Below are 21,864 nucleotides of genomic sequence, written 5' to 3'. Positions count from 1 at the left end.
GTAAAAGTGAAATGTGTTTGTGGATTTTGATACCATAAGAAGTTACAGGAACACTACACTTCCTCACCCACTGTTTTCAAAGGCCACAGAGATGATTAGGAGGGTTTTCACTTGCACTTCTCTTGTTGATGATATAGATTTTTTGTTACTCTGTCACTTAAACCGTACAAACACAATTAAAAAACATCGTAGCATCAACCAGAGTCTCTTGAAATAATGGATGCAAGGCGTAGAATGGTTTCAGAATGCGTGTCCAGAATGCAGACTGGCTTGCTGGTTTGGTGATTATAAGCCTGCTTGATTGATTGGTTAATTGAGCTTGATGTCATGCAAAAAAGCTATTGATTGGTGGATTAGAGGAAAGTTTATTGACTTATTTATTGACAGATTAATTTTGATGCTCTACAAATTACTGATGGAAGAAATGTGATACGATACAACACTCTGGCTTGACTAAGTGATACAAACGATGCAAAATTCAAGTTAATCCCTTCAGTAGCATGACGCGTTTCCATATTCATTCTGGTGACTATTTGGTGATTTTATACAGCTTCAGAAACTTATGTGGGGGGATTAGAATAGTGAAGACTGTGGCCATTAATCTTCTGACCTCCATAGACCCTTCCTAATGTCAATGAAATGGTCTAATCGTACACAGATGTCAAAGTATACATGTGTCCCAGTACTGAAGGGATTGAAATAGTGAAGACTGTGGCCATTAATCTTCTGACCTCCATAGGCCCTTCCTAACGTCAGTAAAATGGTCTAATCGTACACAAATCTCAAGGTAAAAATGTGTCTCTATTGAAGGGGTTAAGATTGACCGGCTCGCTAGATTCAATGAGTGACTGAATTCAATCTTCAATGACACACACACTGGCTGACTGACTAATGGATTCCTCGTTAACTTGAACAAAGAACACGTTTTACTTCCTTATTTGACTCTCGCGTCCTTTGTTTGTCTGTTAGCGTTCCTTCCTTCACTCATCCAGTCTTACACATCCTGGTTATCTATTTATTGTGCTTTCCTTCACTCATCCCTTCGTACATCCTCTGGTCTATCGTGTCTTGTATCACTTATCCACTATTTCATTCTTTGGTAATGTTTCTGCTGTTCCTTCCTTCACTCATTCCTAACCTTCTCTTCTTTCATTTATTCTTCCTGTGTATCATGTCTTCTATCACTCATCCACCATTCTATTCCCTGGTTGCGTCTCCCGTCCTTGCCTTCACTCATTCCTAACCCTCTTCTGTCATTCATTGTACCTGTTCTCCTCCACAGCAGGCAGCGGGTAAGACATGCAAGGAGGCAGGCGGGCAGTGCTTGGGAGACAGACGTGCGCAGATCTGCTCCCAGTACTTGGACTCCTCCCTTAGCTGTGATGAGGGCAAAGTGTGCTGTACGAGGAAAGGTAAGTGTGGTGGCTGTCACGTCCTCTTGGGTGCTTTGTATGTATGGGTTAGATCGTGTTTTATTGAAGGAGTTACTGATGTGTATAGATTTTGTTTACATGTTGCTGCGGTTGGCTAAGGGTTTATCACCTGTCCGGTCGTGTAAGTCTTGTTAGAGAACCAATTTGAGGGAGTAGCTTTTGGTAACGTCTGAGCTGTACTACTGTATGTATCTAAACACCATCAAGAAGTTCCTCAAGGCACCACTGTAACGCCCTCATCTCTTTATTATAGTGTTCCATCTTGGGCAGTGCATAGGAGAAACATTGTACCAGTTTAGATACAATTCCCTTTTTTAATCAACCCACAGAAAATCCACAGAAAAGCCAATATTATGTAGTTCATTGTCTCAGGAACCAAAACTTAGAAAGTGTAGGCAAATCTCAGACAATATTAATCATTCACCATCAGCTTACTCTGTCTCCATGGCTCCTCAGGTCCTGCCAGTAGCTCAGACCTTCTCGACAGCCTGAAGGATGAGGATAATACGATAAAAGAAGGCAAGGAAAGACGAGGCAATTCACGAGGACAAATACGAGAGAAAGATGGAAAGAAAGACAGAAAAACAAAGAAAGGATCAAATAAAGAAAATGGAAAGGATAAGACGAGAAAAACTAAGACAGAGAAAAGGAACAAGACAAAGAATGGGAAAAGAAATAAGAGGAAAGGAGTTAACAAGAATAAGAAATCTGAGGAAAGGGATGAAAAGAAAAGTGAGAAGAGAAGGAAGAAGAAGACAAATGTATTGAAGAAAATGCTACGAAAGAAGAATAAAAAAGGAAATAACATCGAGAACAAAACTGAGAACAGGAAAGTGGAGAAGAAAGAGAAGAGGAGGAAGAAGAAGACAAACGTAATGAAGAAATTACTGAAAAAGAAGAACAAGAAGACAAATAGCTGGGAAAACAAAACTAAAAATAGGAATGTGGAAAAGGAAGAAAAGAGGAGGAAGAAGACAAAGGGAAGCAACAAAGAAGACGCAGATAAGGAGAAAAAGATGAAGAGAAAGAACAAAGATGATGATGATAAGAAAAAAATAAAGAAGATGAAGAAGAAAATGAAGTTAGTGAAGAAGGATGACAAGAAGACAGAAGCTGAGGTCGTAGTGAAGATCAAAGGTGAGTATGATGGAAGAAAGAAAATACAAATCAGGATCCTTCATTTTCACGTAATACATTGTTAGTTTCTCCTTTTTTTTTTTTTTTTTTTTTTTTCTTACTTGTATTTGAGATTTCTTTTAGATACTACATAATTTGTTCTTTTCACTCACTTTCTTTCACCTTTCTTTTCTCCCTTGATACATAATATATTGTTGATTTCTCATATTCCTTTTTCTTTCATATTTCTTCACTCCCTTACGACAAATGTAACACTCTCTCCTTCGCACTTCATAGAAACACTCATATTGATCCACCGCTGCCACCAATATAACACCTCTCATCGTGCACTCAGACACTGGAGCCACAACACTCATCAGGTTCCAAGATCACCTTTGAGAACATATTATATCTGTTCACTTCAGTATCACAACGATCACCACTTTTCATCACCTTATCATAAATTGCATGCCTTTACTATATCATCTTATTTCTTGCCTCACGTCCTTGTCTTGCTCTGCCATCAGTCTGTCGGTCCGGGAAGAAATGCAAGAAGGCCCATGGAGTGTGCCAGTCTATGTATGAGAAGTGTAAGGGCAAAACACTGAAGAAAGGCTGCAAGGATCATGGCTGTGTCTGCTGTGGTAGGTATTGGGTATTGACCTCACACTGGAGTTTTAAGAGACAGCAATGATAAATGGACAAAGGTATAAATAGGTTACTGGAATAGATTCGGGTATCAGATTGTTAGTACTGTACATGTAAAGAGGGAACTTTATGGAAAGACTTAACACATACAGCAACTGCCACGTGTAAGCCTACTAACTATTTGTATTTGCATCATTCTTTAGGTTCCTAGATTCTTAGTTCCTCACGTGTCAGAACCTTCTCCTTTCGTCGACCTGAGATATACCTGTCAATAGTAGTAGTAGTCAATAGTGACGTACCTTTTCTCTTCTGTGCAGTCCCCAAGCTTGAACCCAAGTGCAAGACCAAGAAACCCTGTAAGAAGAAGAAGGGTGTGTGCCAGTCCAAGAAGGAGCATTGTAAGGGCAAAATCAGCAAGAAGGGATGTAAGGGCAAGGGCTGCGTCTGCTGCTACAGTAAGTGCGATGATGCCTTTATGTTACAAGTTAAAGGGCTGTTCTTTTAGACCAGGTAATTAGAAAGAGAGAAAGAAGGAAGAAAATCCATCACAAGCCATGAATTTTTATCTCCTTGACCTGCTTAACTCTCTCAGTCTATCTATTTGTCTCTCTTTACATTGCCTTTCTTCCTTTTATGCTCTCATCTTCCCATTATTCATCTTTCTTCTCACGTATTCGAACATATGTTTCCATCTAATTGCCTTAGCATTTCCGCTTTCCATGTTTAAATTTTCTCACCATATTCTGAAATGCAAAGGCCTCTTTTGAAGGCGGTTTTCTGTGATGACTGAGGTGATTGACCAGGTTCTCATGTGTTTCTGTAATTCACGATGCACAATCCTTGTTGAGGTGGGCAAGGAGATGTAGTAAGAAGTTGACTTTAGCCAGCTGACATTTAGTAAAGTTAAGCTCGTATTGTCTACATTCGAGGATAAAGAAAACAATCCCACCTCTGCCACCACTCTAATCTTTCACGAGGCAAGTCAGTGTGTCCATAACAGTGGTGTGGAATCACTAGTGTGGTGTCATTTTATTGGTGTTGTAGTGACTTAGCAGGAAATAATCCAATGATATGATAGAAGCACATCCACAATTATAGAAATAGTCAGCGACATAAATGCACAAAGGCAAGGAAACAAAAAAAGACAAGCAAAAGACGTCAATTTTTCGCTTTCTACGATACCACCACCATCACCTTCACCACCACCACTGCAATAATCCTCTATCCTTACTAAAGACAAGAACATTCATAATTGCACACAAAAAAGGCAATAAGCGACAGAAAAACAAAACAGATGAATGAAAGGTGTCAATTTCATTCCCTGTGTGACTCCTAAACCACCACCACCACCACCACCACCACCACTCAATCATCACCCTCACAGAGAAGAAGAAGAATTGCAAGCTGACCCCTGAGTGTTATGAGGTGCACGGCAAGTGTCAGAAGAAGAACAAGCCCTGCCACGGCTGGATTCTGTTCCATGGGTGCAAGGGGAAGCATTGCGTGTGTTGCTACAGTAAGTGTTGCTGATCTATTTGTTGTTTTAGTAATACGAATGTTGATAATAGCAATAGTGATAATGATAATAATAATAATGATAATAATAATAATAATAATAATAATGATAATTGTAATGGTAATAATAATAATAATAATAATGATAATGATAATAAAGATGATAATGATACTGTATTTCGTGGACTAGTAACAAACTGTAATCCTAAAGGTTTAAACATCGTATACATTTACTTGAAGGGAAAAATGTGCATTAAAATCAAGTTATTATTTTTCTGATCATTTGAACATAAAAGTAACTTATTTTCTCCAGCATTTCACATTGCAAAACCTAATAATTAATTTGTATGTAAAGTGATGGTATGCTGAGAGTTGTAATGTCCCTGTTATTTAACTCGGCTATGTCAATCGAGCCTGGTTTTGCCCACTAACCAAAATATCAAGTAATGCATCCAAATAGACGGAGTCTTCTTTGCTCTCTTTTGTCAGTGGCAAGGAAGAAAGTGCCCCAACTAAATGGAATCTTCTCCTATGTTGAGTTCTGTCATTAGTCAGTGGAGAATAGAGATAATCAATTTGAAACACAACAAAAGTCATAGCTTGGACAGTGGTATGATTACATTGGATAACTATATTGTTCATGCACACTGACATTATGACTGTGTGATGTTCCTTCCCCTTGAGCAATTAATCCCACCACCACCAGTGTAGTGCATTGCTTCTTTTCAATGCTACAAAGCAACTCAGAGAAACCTTAAGATAAAAAGGTGATATCTGCCTGACACTTGCTGGAGAGTGAACCTTTGACCTACAAAAAACAGTATTATAGTATTATAGTATTATAGTGTGTGTGTGTGTGTGTGTGTGTGTGTGTGTGTGTGTGTGTGTGTGTGTGTGTGTGTGTGTGTGTGTGGAGGAAGGTTAAGTATAGTAGGTGGTTATTATCTTACTTTTTTCATGAACAGATAAGAAAACCACGCCTGTTACCTCAACAACCACCACCACTGGCCCTGACATCACTACCACCAGCACTATCAGTAGTACCACCACTGTCAGCAGCACCACTGTCAGCAGCACCACTGTCAGCAGCACTACAACTACAGTCAGCAGTACCACAGTCAGCAGCACTACAACTACTGTCAGCAGCACCACTACCACTGTCAGTAGCACTACTACCACTGTCAGCAGTACCACTGTCAGCAGCACTACTACCACTGTCAGCAGTACTACCACAACTGTCAGCAGTACTACCACAACTGTCAGCAGCACTACAACCACTGTCAGTAGTACTACTACCACTGTCAGCAGTACCACTACCACTGTCAGCAGCACCACTGTCAGCAGTACTACAACTACTGTCAGCAGCACCACTACCACTGTCAGTAGTACAACCACCACTGTCAGCAGCACCACTACCACTGTCAGTAGTACAACCACCACTGTGAGCAGCACTACTACCACTGTCAGTAGTACCACTACCACTGTCACCAGTACCACTGTCAGTAGCACTACAACCACTGTCAGCAGTACCACTGTCAGTAGCACTACAACCACTGTCAGCAGCACTACTACCACTGTCAGCAGCACTACTACCACTGTTAGCAGTACCACTACCACTGTCAGCAGTACCACTACCACTGTCAGCAGTACCACTACCACTGTCAGCAGTACCACTACCACCACTTCTACCACTACCTCCACCACCACCACGTCTACCTCCACCACCACCACGTCTATCTCCACCACCACCACGTCTACCTCCACCACCACCACGTCTACCTCCACCACCACCACCACCTCTACCTCCACCACCACCACCACCTCTACCTCCACCACCACCACCACCTCTACCTCCACCACCACCACTTCTACCTCCACCACCACCACCACCTCCACCACCACGACGACTACCTCCACCACTACTACTACTACTACTACCACCACCACAACCACCACCACCACCACTACCACTTCCACTACCACCACCACCACCACCACCATTTAATAAGGCAATGGATGAGAGGGAGCATAGTAAGTGGATGGGACATGGGTTGACAACGCATGGCGGAAGGTGGAAGAGACATGAGCTCCACCTTAAAGAAAGCAGCACTGGTTGGAAACAAGTGGAGAGCGGCTATCAGGAAAGTCTCCACAATGCCACCACTACACAAAGAGAAAATTGGAACATGTCTTTATTTACAGATGCCTTGAAATTATACAGCCTTTGATATGCTTTGTGATAATGTTTTAACATATCACACACCCTCGATTTTGTGTATACAGCGCTGCCTATGTATAAACCTAACACTCTAAGAAAATAATACATACTTTCCAAACCTGCACTGCATCACATTGGTTTTATTCGGTGTTCCTCGAGTGTTGTCAATGGGTAGGCTGTGTGTGGTGGGAAGGATCGTAACTTTAAATGGGGCGTGTTTGATTTCCAGCTAGGATGTGCGATTGGGAAGGACATCCATTCCGTCACGGGGAGATGAAAAGAGAGTGTGCGTTATAACTCTGTCTGTGAACGTAACCATCCCACATTCTCTCTCTCTCTCTCTCTCTCTCTCTCTCTCTCTCTCTCTCTCTCTCTCTCTCTCTCTCGCTCTCATGCATCTTCATCTCCACCATTTCCATAAGAATCTCTTCCACCACCACTACTTCCACTACTACCAAACCACTTCCACCACCATCTTCATGAACAATGTCAGCAGCACCACTACCACTGTCAGCAGCACCACTACCACTGTCAGCAGAACCACTACCACTGTCAGCAGTACCACTACTACTGTCAGCAGTACCACTACCACTGTCAGCAGTACCACTACCACTGTCAGCAGAACCACTACCACTGTCAGCAGAACCACTACCACTGTCAGCAGCACTAATACCACTGTCATCAGCACTAATACCACTGTCAGCAGTACCACTACCACTGTCAGCAGCACCAATACCACTGTCAGCAGCACTAATACCTATGTCAGCAGCACTAATACCACTGTCAGCAGCACCCCTACCACTGTCAGCAGCACCACTACCACTGTCAGCAGTACTAATACCACTGTCATCAGCACTAATACCACTGTCAGCAGTACCACTACCACTGTCAGCAGCACTAATACCACTGTCAGCAGCACCACTACCACTGTCAGCAGCACTAATACCACTGTCAGCAGCACTAATACCACTGTCAGCAGCACTACTACCACTATCAGCAGCACCACTACCACTGTCAGCAGCACTAATACCAATGTCAGCAGCACTAATACCACTGTCAGCAGCACCACTACCACTGTCAGCAGCACTAATGCCACTGTCAGCAGCACCACTACCACTGTCAGCAGCACTAATACCACTGTCAGCAGCACTAATACCAATGTCAGCAGCACTAATACCACTGTCAGCAGCACTAATACCAATGTCAGCAGCACTAATGCCACTGTCAGCAGCACCATTACCACTGTCAGCAGAACCACTACCACTGTCAGCAGCACCACTACCACTGTCAGCAGCACTAATACCACTGTCAGCAGCACCACTACCATTGTCAGCAGCACTAATACCACTGTCAGCAGCACTAATACCAATGTCAGCAGCACTAATACCACTGTCAGCAGCACTACTACCACTGTCAGCAGCACCACTACCACTGTCAGCAGCACCACTACCACTGTCAGCAGCACTAATATCAATGTCAGCAGCACTAATACCACCGTCAGCAGCACCACTACCACTGTCAGCAGCACTATTACCACTGTCAGCAGTACTAATACCAATGTCAGCAGCACTAATACCACTGTCAGCAGCACCACTACCACTGTCAGCAGCACTAATACCACTGTCAGCAGCACTAATACCAATGTCAGCAGCACTAATACCACTGTCAGCAGCACCACTACCACTGTCAGCAGCACCACTACCACTGTCAGCAGCACTAATACCACTGTCAGCAGCACCACTACTACTGTCAGCAGCACTAATACCACTGTCAGCAGCACCACTACCACTGTCAGCAGCACCACTACCACTGTCAGCAGCACTAATACCACTGTCAGCAGCACCACTACCACTGTCAGCAGCACCACTACCACTGTCAGCAGCACCACTACCATTGTCAGCAGCACTAATACCACTGTCAGCAGCACTAATACCAATGTCAGCAGCACTAATACCACTGTCAGCAGCACTAATACCACTGTCAGCAGCACCACTACCACTGTCAGCAGCACTAATACCACTGTCAGCAGCACCACTACCACTGTCAGCAGCACTAATACCACTGTCAGCAGCACTAATACCAATGTCAGCAGCACTAATACCACTGTCAGCAGCACTAATACCAATGTCAGCAGCACTAATACCACTGTCAGCAGCACCATTACCACTGTCAGCAGAACCACTACCACTGTCAGCAACACCACTACCACTGTCAGCAGCACTAATACCACTGTCAGCAGCACCACTACCATTGTCAGCAGCACTAATACCACTGTCAGCAGCACTAATACCAATGTCAGCAGCACTAATACCACTGTCAGCAGCACTACTACCACTGTCAGCAGCACCACTACCACTGTCAGCAGCACCACTACCACTGTCAGCAGCACTAATATCAATGTCAGCAGCACTAATACCACTGTCAGCAGCACCACTACCACTGTCAGCAGCACTATTACCACTGTCAGCAGTACTAATACCAATGTCAGCAGCACTAATACCACTGTCAGCAGCACCACTACCACTGTCAGCAGCACTAATACCACTGTCAGCAGCACTAATACCAATGTCAGCAGCACTAATACCACTGTCAGCAGCACCACTACCACTGTCAGCAGCACCACTACCACTGTCAGCAGCACTAATACCACTGTCAGCAGCACCACTACCACTGTCAGCAGCACTAATACCACTGTCAGCAGCACCACTACCACGGTCAGCAGCACTAATACCAATGTCAGCGGCACTAATACCAATGTCAGCAGCACCACTACCACTGTCAGCAGAACCACTACCACTGTCAGCAGCACCACTACCACTGTCAGCAGCACTAATACCACTGTCAGCAGCACCACTACCACTGTCAGCAGCACCACTATCACTGTCAACAACATCACTACCACTGTCAACAGTACTACTACCACTGTCAGCAGCACCACTACCACTGTCAGCAGCACCACTACCACTGTCAGCAGCACCACTACCATTGTCAGCAGCACTAATACCACTGTCAGCAGCACCACTACCACTGTCAGCAGCACCACTACCACTGTCAGCAGCACTAATACCACTGTCAGCAGCACCACTACCACTGTCAGCAGCACCACTACCACTGTCAGCAGCACCACTACCATTGTCAGCAGCACTAATATCACTGTCAGCAGCACCACTACCACTGTTAGCAGCACCACTACCACTGTCAGCAGCACTAATACCACTGTCAGCAGCACCACTATCACTGTCAACAACACCACTACCACTGTCAGCAGCACCACTACCACTGTCAGCAGCACCACTACCACTATCAGCAGTACTACTACCACTGTCAGCAGTACTACTACCACTGTCAGCAATCCCACTACCACTGTCAGCAGTACTACTACCACTGTCAGCAATACCACTACCACTGTCAGCAGTACTACTATCACTGTCAACAATACCCTACCACTGTCAGGAATACCACTACCACTGTCAGCAGTACTACTACCACTTTCACCAGCAGCACTACCACTGTCAGCAACACCAATACTACTGTCAGCAGTATTACTACCACTGTCAGCAGCACAACTACCACTGTCAGCAGCACCACTACCACTGTCAGCAGTACTACTACCCTTGTCAGCAGTACCGTTACCGCTGTCAGCAGCACCACTACCACTGTCAGCAGTACCACTACCACTGTCAGCAATACCCCTACCACTGTCAGCAGCACTACTACCACTGTCAGAAGTATTACTAACACTGTCAGTAGTACTACTAACACAGTCAGTAGCACTACTACCACTGTCAGCAATATTATTACCACTGTCAGCAGCACTAATACCACTGTCAGCAGCACTAATACCAATGTCAGCAGCACTAATACCACTGTCAGCAGCACCATTACCACTGTCAGCAAAACCACTACCACTGTCAGCAGCACCACTACCACTGTCAGCAGCACTAATACCACTGTTAACAGCGCCATTACCACTATCAGCAGTATTACTATCACTTTAGCAGCACTATTTTGAGTGTGTGTGTGTGTGTGTGTGTGTGTGTGTGTGTGTGTGTGTGTGTGTGTGTGTGTGTGTGTGTGTGTGTGTGTGTGTGTGTGTGTGTGTGTGTGTGTGTGTGTGTGTGTGTGTGTGTGTGTGTGTGTGTGTGTGTGTGTGTGTTTGTGTGTGTGTGTGTGTTTCACTGTTTGATGTAGTGCAGTCTCTGACGAGACAGCCAGACGTTACCCTACGGAACGAGCTCAGAGCTCATTATTTCCGATCTTGGGATAGGCCTGAGACCAGGCACACACCACACACCGGGACAACAAGGTCACAACTCCTCGATTTACATCCCGTACCTACTCACTGCTAGGTGAACAGTGAACACTGAACAGTGAACACTGAACAGGGGCTACACGTGAAAGGAGACACACCCAAATATCTGCACCCGGCCGGGGAATCGAACCCCGGTAATCTGGCTTGTGAAGCCAACGCTCTAGCCACTGAGCTACCGGGCGTGTGTGTGTGTGTGTGTGTGTGTGTGTGTGTGGTGCAGGAATGAATGAGAGTAGAGATTATTTTTGTCTTTTATTACAAAGCAATACTTCTATAGATAAATGAAATGAATATGACACGGTGAAGGTGAGGTGGTGCCGGCCTATAGCGCCTATAGGCACACTTGAAGGGTGTGTGGGAAGCGTTGTTCAGCCTCCGCCCATTAGTGGCGCGGGCAGTTTCATTTAAAGTGGTGGGCATATTAGGGCCCATATCACCACCCAAGTGCATCTTTGGTGTAGCCACCTAGAGCCTGGGTATCCTGGTGACATGTAGCTAACTTTGAACCACTCCACAAATGGCATAGCTTCAAAGCGGTAGTATGTGGTGGGATTCGAACCTACACGTGAACGTCTGCCCGATCCCATGCTCACTACCTTATTCACTACGCTACCGCCTCCCAGAACGGGTAGGGAGGGGAGGGAGGGGCGCTACAGCAACACATAAGCTGCCAGGAAGGTGAAGAGGGTGGCTGGAACCAGGGTGAGGTGGGGGGCTCCTGAGGGAGAGGGTGGTTCCGGGGTGATGGTGGAGGTTGGGTGTGAGGGGGGCGGTGTGTGGGTGGTGGGTGGTGAAGTTGAAGAGGTGGCAGTGGTTGTAGTGGAAGTGTGTGACGGAGGCGGGGTGTGAGTGGTGGAGGGTGAGGTGGTAGTGGTGGTAGTGGTGGCGTTGGTTGGGTGTGAGGGGATGTGGGTGTGGGTGGTTGAGGGTCGGGGGTTGATGGTGGGCGGGGGTACAATGTGTGTTGGCGGGGGCACAGGGTTGTCCCTGCAGGTGGCTAGGAAGGCGGCCAGCCTGGAGCCGTCGCGGCAGACACTGTGCGCCACCAGCGCCTCCTGCAAGTCTTGCTGCACCTCGGTGGTGGGCGCGGTGGCAGCCCAGCGCAGAGCGGCGCAGCGGCAGGAGAAGGTGTTGTCTGCCGCCGAGAAGAGGAGCATGTTTTCGTGCAGCGTGAAGGCGTGAGGCGTGGCGCGGCTCCAGGTGTTGTTGTTGAGGGCCAGGAAAGTGCGGAGCGGCGCCCCCTGTCTGACCCGCAGCGCGGCCAGTGTCCCGTCCTCCATGGCCTCCAGGCTGTTGTCCACCAACATGGCGGCGCTCACCTCGCAGGGGCTATGCAGCTCCATGTCCAGCGCTGAGGCCGCCACGTGTCCCACCACGTTGTCCACCAGGATCAGGAACCCGAAGGCGTCCCCACTGAGGGCGCGCTGCTGCACCACTTCGATGGTGTTAGTGTACAGCAGCAGCTGAGACCCGAAGTCCGGCAAGGACATGTTGGTGTCACGGAATGATGCCTGACGGGAAGATAGCACTTCCAGCACACGGCTACGGTCTGGGCTCCGCGCCGCAGCGCACGCACGCTCCTCCTCCTCTGCGGTGATTTTCCGGCTCAGGTTGACGGCCAGGGGGTGCAGGTTCCCGATGCTGCAGTGCGCCAAGATGAGGTCCCGCAGCGCCGGCAGGCTGGCCCAAGCCCCGCCTTCCACTACGGCCAGGCTGACGTCCACCACCTCCACTACGCAGAGGAGTGGCAGCCCTGTGAAGGCCCCTCGGCGCACCACTGTCGCAGCGCCGCCCAGCAGCCGTACCTCCCGCAGCAGCTGCAGGCCCTGGAAGGCGTGGGCTGGCAGCTCCACGAAGGAGCAGTTGATGAAGTGCACTGCGGTGATGGAGGCTGGCCGAGTCGGGGGGACGGGCTGCTGAGTGAAGTACACGCGAGCGTCCACCAGCACCAGTGTGGAGGGCGCCACCTCGGCCTCCAGTTCGCCCCATTCCACCTCCAGGCCGGGGTGTGCGCATCCCGTCTGGTTGATGGTGAGCGTCGACACAGACACGTCCACCTGGGGAGAAAACACGTCAGGGTTATCAACACCCCGCCTCACCACGCCACGGCATACCACACCACAGCATACACCACAGCAGGAGGAGGAATGAGTTCAAGGCCATATCATAACCTACAAAGACAAAAAACCTGTGTGTGTGTGTGTGTGTGTGTGTGTGTGTGTGTGTGTGTTTTCTTGTTTTCTTTTATTTTCCTTGTTATCGTTAGTTTCCTATGCTCGACTCGTCCTTCCTCCCTCCCTTCCTTCCTTCCGTCCTTCTTTCCTTCCTTCCTTCCTTCCTTCCTTCTGTATCTTCTGTTTCTTTCTCCTTTCTCTTATCTATTTCAAAGCTGTTTTTCAATGTTTTTGCCTATATTCTATTTATTTTTCTTGTTATCTTTTATTTATCCTTGTTATCTTTAGTTTCTTTCTTCTTGTTCCCTTATTTTTCCTTTTTATTCTTGTTTTTTCCTCATAAAATCTTCTTGTCTCCTCTTATTCTTTCTTTTTATCTTCTGTTATCGTTTTTTCTCCTTTTTCGTTCTTTTTTTCCTTTTCTAAAATCTTTCTGTCTATTCTTGTTCTTTCTTTTATCGTCTTTGTTAATGCTGTTTTCTTCTTCATTCTCCTTTTTCTTTCTTCTTTTCTTTGTTTTGCTGTCATCTCTTATCTTTCTAAAATCTTCCCTTCTTGCTCTCTTCCTTGTTCTCCTTTTTCCTTCTTCTTCTTGCCTTTGTCTTCCTGTCATCTCTTATCTTTCTAAATGTTCCTTTCTTTGCTTTCTTCCTCTTTCTTCAATTAGATCTTCCTCCTCACCTCCTTGTTCCTCTTTTAAACTTCATCTCACATCCTTCTTATAACTTCTCTCTCGTTTTCCTACTTTTCCTCCTTCTCATTCTTTATCTATCTTCTTTGCTCCTCTTCCTTATCCTTTAAAACACTATTCATCTTTATCCTCCTCCTTATTTATCTTCCTCGTCACTTTGGTTTTCATCCCTATCCGTTTTTTATCTATCTTCTTTGCTTCTCTTCTCTCTCCTCTATAACACTATTCTTCTTCCTCCTTCTCGTTTATTTATCTTCTTCGTCATTTTAGTTCTCTTCCCTATCTTCTGAGATTAAAATGGGGAAGTCTCTGGTCATTAATCTTCTGACCTCCGAAAAGCCTTCCTTCCCAGCTTTTCCCTATTCTGGGTCGCCGTTGTGAATGAGCCTTCTCCACGTATTTCTGTTGTTTGCCATCTCTGGATTTATATTTTTCTCCCTAAGATCTCCGTTTATGCAGTCAATCCATCTTCGTTTGGGCCGTCCTCTTCTTCTAACTCCCTGCACTTCCATTTCCATGATCTCCCTTCCTACGTGGTCTTCGCCAACTCTTCTTCTCAAGTGTCCATACCACCTCAACCTTGACTCCTGGATCTTCTTGGAGACTTCAACTACTTTCACTGTGCCTCTTATGTACTCATTCCTAATTCGGTCTGTTCTGGTGACTCCTACCATCCATCTCAACATCTTCATCTCCGCCACATCCATCTTCCTCTCTTCGATCTTCTTCAAAGGTGCTGCTTCCAGCCCATACATCAAAGCAGGTCTGACGACTGCTTTGTGGACTTTGCCCTTCACTCTTACTGGTACCCTTCTATCGCATATCACACCCGAAACTTGCCGCCAATTGTTCCAGCCACACTGAATCCGGAAGTTCACTTCTTTTTCCATTTCCACTGTCTCGTCTACCATTGATCCCAAGTACTTAAATGTTTTCACTCTCTTCAACTTTTCACCATTCAGTCTAATTGTGGCCTGTTGGTCGCCCCTTGTATCCGTCGTAAAATATTCAGTTTTGGCCCTACTTATCCTCATTCCTCTGCTTTCCAAAGCAACTCTCCATTCTTCTAATTTTCTTTCCAGCTGTCCTCTACTTTCGGTCACTAAGACGATGTCATCAGCATATAATACACACCAGGGTGGTTCCTCTCTGACATTTTCAGTTATGACATCGAACACTATGTTGAATAGTAGTGGGCTTAGTGCCGATCCTTGGTGTAAGCCGACTTTCACCTGAAAGCTATCCGTTGTGCCAATCCGTACTCCGAACTCTAGTTGTAACATTCCTGTAGCATTCTTGGACAATTCTGACATACTTTTCTGGCACTCCTCTTTCTCTCAGGCTTCTCCATACTTCTTGCCGTGGGATCCTATCATACGCTTTCTCTAAGTCAATGAAAACCATATGCAGTACTTTCTGTTTTTCCCGATGCTTTTCCATACTCTGTCGGAGTGCGAAGATTCCGTCGACTGTCCCAAATCCCTTCATAAATCCTAGCTGTTGCCGTCCGACACGTACCACCTGTCTCAGTCTACTGTCCAACACCCTTTCAAATAGAGCCTTCCTAATGTCAATGATATCGTCTAATGACACCAAAAACTCATATTAAAAAGCGTCCCAGTACTGAAGGGATTATTTTTTTTCAATCTTCGTAGACCTCATCTATTTTCCTCTTCCTCCTGTACACTTCCGCTTCCGCTTGACCCCTCACTATTACACCTGCATAAAGCTGGACAAAGGTAAAACAGGTGTGGGCCGTTCAGCCTCCTATACATCTGAGAGAGAGAGAGAGAGAGAGAGAAAGAGATCTGGTATATAAGGCCTCAGTACTCGCTGATCCACACACAGCTTATTCCCCTTCGCTCGCTGCTTTCATTCCCTCCTATCCTAACCATGGGCTGGGCATCACTGGCTCTGGGGCTCCTTGTCCTAATCTCTGCGTCCTATCAGGTAAAAGATTTGTAGATGTAAAAGTGAAATGTGTTTGTGGATTTTGATACCATAAGAAGTTACAGGAACACTACACTTCCTCACCCACTGTTTTCAAAGGCCACAGAGATGATTAGGAGGGTTTTCACTTGCAATTCTCTTGTTGATGATATAGATTTTTTGTTACTCTGTCACTTAAACCGTACAAACACAATTAAAAAACATCGTAGCATTAACCAGAGTCTCTTGAAATAATGGATGCAAGGCGTAGAATGGTTTCCGAATGTGTGTCCAGAATGCAGACTGGCTTGCTGGTTTGGTGATTATAAGCCTGCTTGATTGATTGGTTAATTGAGTTTGATGTCATGCAAAAAAGCTATTGATTGGTGGATTAGAGAAAAGTTTATTGACTTATTTATTGACAGATTAATTTTGATGCTCTACAAATTACTGATGGAGGAAATGTGATACGATACAACACTCTGGCCTGACTAAGTGATAAAAACGATGCAAAATTCAAGTTAATCCCTTCAGTAGCATGACGCGTTTCCATATTCATTCTGCTTACTATTTGGTGATTTTATACAGCTTCAGAAACTTATGTGGGGGGATTAGAATAGTGAAGACTGTGGCCATTAATCTTCTGACCTCCATAGACCCTTCCTAATGTCAATGAAATGGTCTAATCGTACACAGATGTCAAAGTATACATGTGTCCCAGTACTGAAGGGATTGAAATAGTGAAGACTGTGGCCATTAATCTTCTGACCTCCATAGGCCCTTCCTAACGTCAGTAAAATGGTCTAATCGTACACAAATCTCAAGGTAAAAATGTGTCTCTATTGAAGGGGTTAAGATTGACCGGCTCGCTAGATTCAATGAGTGACTGAATTCAATCTTCAATGACACACACACTGGCTGACTGACTAATGGATTCCTCGTTAACTTGAACAAAGAACACGTTTTACTTCCCTTATTTGACTCTCGCGTCCTTTGTTTGTCTGTTAGCGTTCCTTCCTTCACTCATCCAGTCTTACACATCCTGGTTATCTATTTATTGTGCTTTCCTTCACTCATCCCTTCGTACATCCTCTGGTCTATCGTGTCTTGTATCACTTATCCACTATTTCATTCTTTGGTAATGTTTCTGCTGTTCCTTCCTTCACTCATTCCTAACCTTCTCTTCTTTCATTTATTCTTCCTGTGTATCATGTCTTCTATCACTCATCCACCATTCTATTCCCTGGTTGCGTCTCCCGTCCTTGCCTTCACTCATTCCTAACCCTCTTCTGTCATTCATTGTACCTGTTCTCCTCCACAGCAGGCAGCGGGTAAGACATGCAAGGAGGCAGGCGGGCAGTGCTTGGGAGACAGACGTGCACAGATCTGCTCCCAGTACTTGGACTCCTCCCTTAGCTGTGATGAGGGCAAAGTGTGCTGTACGAGGAAAGGTAAGTGTGGTGGCTGTCACGTCCTCTTGGGTGCTTTGTATGTATGGGTTAGATCGTGTTTTATTGAAGGAGTTAATGATGTGTATAGATTTTGTTTACATGTTGTTGCGGTTGGCTAAGGGTTTATCACCTGTCCGGTCGTGTAAGTCTTGTTAGAGAACCAATTTGAGGGAGTAGCTTTTGGTAACGTCTGAGCTGTACTACTGTATGTATCTAAACACCATCAAGAAGTTCCTCAAGGCACCACTGTAACGCCCTCATCTCTTTATTATAGTGTTCCATCTTGGGCAGTGCATAGGAGAAACATTGTACCAGTTTAGATACAATTCCCTTTTTTAATCAACCCACAGAAAATCCACAGAAAAGCCAATATTATGTAGTTCATTGTCTCAGGAACCAAAACTTAGAAAGTGTAGGCAAATCTCAGACAATATTAATCATTCACCATCAGCTTACTCTGTCTCCATGGCTCCTCAGGTCCTGCCAGTAGCTCAGACCTTCTCGACAGCCTGAAGGATGAGGATAATACGATAAAAGAAGGCAAGGAAAGACGAGGCAATTCACGAGGACAAATACGAGAGAAAGATGGAAAGAAAGACAGAAAAACAAAGAAAGGATCAAATAAAGAAAATGGAAAGGATAAGACGAGAAAAACTAAGACAGAGAAAAGGAACAAGACAAAGAATGGGAAAAGAAATAAGAGGAAAGGAGTTAACAAGAATAAGAAATCTGAGGAAAGGGATGAAAAGAAAAGTGAGAAGAGAAGGAAGAAGAAGACAAATGTATTGAAGAAAATGCTACGAAAGAAGAATAAAAAAGGAAATAACATCGAGAACAAAACTGAGAACAGGAAAGTGGAGAAGAAAGAGAAGAGGAGGAAGAAGAAGACAAACGTAATGAAGAAATTACTGAAAAAGAAGAACAAGAAGACAAATAGCTGGGAAAACAAAACTAAAAATAGGAATGTGGAAAAGGAAGAAAAGAGGAGGAAGAAGACAAAGGGAAGCAACAAAGAAGACGCAGATAAGGAGAAAAAGATGAAGAGGAAAATGAAGAGAAAGAACAAAGATGATGATGATAAGAAAAAAATAAAGAAGATGAAGAAGAAAATGAAGTTAGTGAAGAAGGATGACAAGAAGACAGAAGCTGAGGTCGTAGTGAAGATCAAAGGTGAGTATGATGGAAGAAAGAAAATACAAATCAGGATCCTTCATTTTCACGTAATACATTGTTAGTTTCTCCTTTTTTTTTTTTTTTTTTCTAGTATTTCAGATTTCTTTTAGATACTACATAATTTGTTCTTTTCACTCACTTTCTTTCACCTTTCTTTTCTGCCTTGATACATAATATATTGTTGATTTCTCATATTTCTTTTTCTTTCATATTTCTTCACTCCCTTACGACAAATGTAACACTCTCTCCTTCGCACTTCATAGAAACACCCATATTGATCCACCGCTGCCACCAATATAACACCTCTCATCGTGCACTCAGACACTGGAGCCACAACACTCATCAGGTTCCAAGATCACCTTTGAGAACATATTATATCTGTTCACTTCAGTATCACAACGATCACCACTTTTCATCACCTTATCATAAATTGCATGCCTTTACTATATCATCTTATTTCTTGCCTCACGTCCTTGTCTTGCTCTGCCATCAGTCTGTCGGTCCGGGAAGAAATGCAAGAAGGCCCATGGAGTGTGCCAGTCTATGTATGAGAAGTGTAAGGGCAAAACACTGAAGAAAGGCTGCAAGGATCATGGCTGTGTCTGCTGTGGTAGGTATTGGGTATTGACCTCACACTGGAGTTTTAAGAGACAGCAATGATAAATGGACAAAGGTATAAATAGGTTACTGGAATAGATTCGGGTATCAGATTGTTAGTACTGTACATGTAAAGAGGGAACTTTATGGAAAGACTTAACACATACAGCAACTGCCACGTGTAAGCCTACTAACTATTTGTATTTGCATCATTCTTTAGGTTCCTAGATTCTTAGTTCCTCACGTGTCAGAACCTTCTCCTTTCGTCGACCTGAGATATACCTGTCAATAGTAGTAGTAGTCAATAGTGACGTACCTTTTCTCTTCTGTGCAGTCCCCAAGCTTGAACCCAAGTGCAAGACCAAGAAACCCTGTAAGAAGAAGAAGGGTGTGTGCCAGTCCAAGAAGGAGCATTGTAAGGGCAAAATCAGCAAGAAGGGATGTAAGGGCAAGGGCTGCGTCTGCTGCTACAGTAAGTGCGATGATGCCTTTATGTTACAAGTTAAAGGGCTGTTCTTTTAGACCAGGTAATTAGAAAGAGAGAAAGAAGGAAGAAAATCCATCACAAGCCATGAATTTTTATCTCCTTGACCTGCTTAACTCTCTCAGTCTATCTATTTGTCTCTCTTTACATTGCCTTTCTTCCTTTTATGCTCTCATCTTCCCATTATTCATCTTTCTTCTCACGTATTCGAACATATGTTTCCATCTAATTGCCTTAGCATTTCCGCTTTCCATGTTTAAATTTTCTCACCATATTCTGAAATGCAAAGGCCTCTTTTGAAGGCGGTTTTCTGTGATGACTGAGGTGATTGACCAGGTTCTCATGTGTTTCTGTAATTCACGATGCACAATCCTTGTTGAGGTGGGCAAGGAGATGTAGTAAGAAGTTGACTTTAGCCAGCTGACATTTAGTAAAGTTAAGCTCGTATTGTCTACATTCGAGGATAAAGAAAACAATCCCACCTCTGCCACCACTCTAATCTTTCACGAGGCAAGTCAGTGTGTCCATAACAGTGGTGTGGAATCACTAGTGTGGTGTCATTTTATTGGTGTTGTAGTGACTTAGCAGGAAATAATCCAATGATATGATAGAAGCACATCCACAATTATAGAAATAGTCAGCGACATAAATGCACAAAGGCAAGGAAACAAAAAAAGACAAGCAAAAGACGTCAATTTTCTACGATACCACCACCATCACCTTCACCACCACCACTGCAATAATCCTCTATCCTTACTAAAGACAAGAACATTCATAATTGCACACAAAAAAGGCAATAAGCGACAGAAAAACAAAACAGATGAATGAAAGGTGTCAATTTCATTCCCTGTGTGACTCCTAAACCACCACCACCACCACCACCACCACCACTCAATCATCACCCTCACAGAGAAGAAGAAGAATTGCAAGCTGACCCCTGAGTGTTATGAGGTGCACGGCAAGTGTCAGAAGAAGAACAAGCCCTGCCACGGCTGGATTCTGTTCCATGGGTGCAAGGGGAAGCATTGCGTGTGTTGCTACAGTAAGTGTTGCTGATCTATTTGTTGTTTTAGTAATACGAATGTTGATAATAGCAATAGTGATAATGATAATAATAATAATGATAATAATAATAATAATAATAATGATAATTGTAATGGTAATAATAATAATAATAATAATGATAATGATAATAAAGATGATAATGATACTGTATTTCGTGGACTAGTAACAAACTGTAATCCTAAAGGTTTAAACATCGTATACATTTACTTGAAGGGAAAAATGTGCATTAAAATCAAGTTATTATTTTTCTGATCATTTGAACATAAAAGTAACTTATTTTCTCCAGCATTTCACATTGCAAAACCTAATAATTAATTTGTATGTAAAGTGATGGTATGCTGAGAGTTGTAATGTCCCTGTTATTTAACTCGGCTATGTCAATCGAGCCTGGTTTTGCCCACTAACCAAAATATCAAGTAATGCATCCAAATAGACGGAGTCTTCTTTGCTCTCTTTGTCAGTGGCAAGGAAGAAAGTGCCCCAACTAAATGGAATCTTCTCCTATGTTGAGTTCTGTCATTAGTCAGTGGAGAATAGAGATAATCAATTTGAAACACAACAAAAGTCATAGCTTGGACAGTGGTATGATTACATTGGATAACTATATTGTTCATGCACACTGACATTATGACTGTGTGATGTTCCTTCCCCTTGAGCAATTAATCCCACCACCACCAGTGTAGTGCATTGCTTCTTTTCAATGCTACAAAGCAACTCAGAGAAACCTTAAGATAAAAAGGTGATATCTGCCTGACACTTGCTGGAGAGTGAACCTTTGACCTACAAAAAACAGTATTATAGTTCCTCAGTGTGTGTGTGTGTGTGTGTGTGTGTGTGTGTGTGTGTGTGTGTGTGTGTGTGTGTGTGTGTGTGTGTGTGTGTGGAGGAAGGTTAAGTATAGTAGGTGGTTATTATCTTACTTTTTTCATGAACAGATAAGAAAACCACGCCTGTTACCTCAACAACCACCACCACTGGCCCTGACATCACTACCACCAGCACTATCAGTAGTACCACCACTGTCAGCAGCACCACTGTCAGCAGCACCACTGTCAGCA

The 21,864-nt window shown here is 44.2% G+C and overlaps 1 protein-coding gene across 1 annotated transcript in view; it reads left to right on the top strand.

The window, feature by feature from the left end:
• Positions 1–16,000: 16,000 nt before the first annotated feature.
• LOC123519374 (carbohydrate-binding domain-containing protein C2E1P3.05c-like) overlaps positions 16,001–21,864 on the top strand; it is a 9,479-nt gene continuing 3,615 nt past the window's right edge. Inside the window, exons 1-6 of the mRNA XM_045280651.1 lie at positions 16,001–16,057; positions 17,358–17,487; positions 17,965–18,027; positions 19,154–19,270; positions 19,592–19,729; positions 21,742–21,864. The exon at positions 21,742–21,864 is cut by the window's right edge and continues 71 nt beyond it. Coding sequence (XP_045136586.1) covers positions 16,001–16,057; positions 17,358–17,487; positions 17,965–18,027; positions 19,154–19,270; positions 19,592–19,729; positions 21,742–21,864 — 628 coding nt within the window. The remainder of the gene's footprint in view (positions 16,058–17,357; positions 17,488–17,964; positions 18,028–19,153; positions 19,271–19,591; positions 19,730–21,741) is intronic.

Source organism: Portunus trituberculatus, chromosome 7 (assembly GCF_017591435.1).
Source record: "Portunus trituberculatus isolate SZX2019 chromosome 7, ASM1759143v1, whole genome shotgun sequence".
NCBI classification, from domain to species: domain Eukaryota; kingdom Metazoa; phylum Arthropoda; class Malacostraca; order Decapoda; family Portunidae; genus Portunus; species Portunus trituberculatus.
The sequence above is the reverse complement of the archived record's forward strand: the minus strand, read 5'-3'. Positions and strand labels throughout refer to the sequence as shown.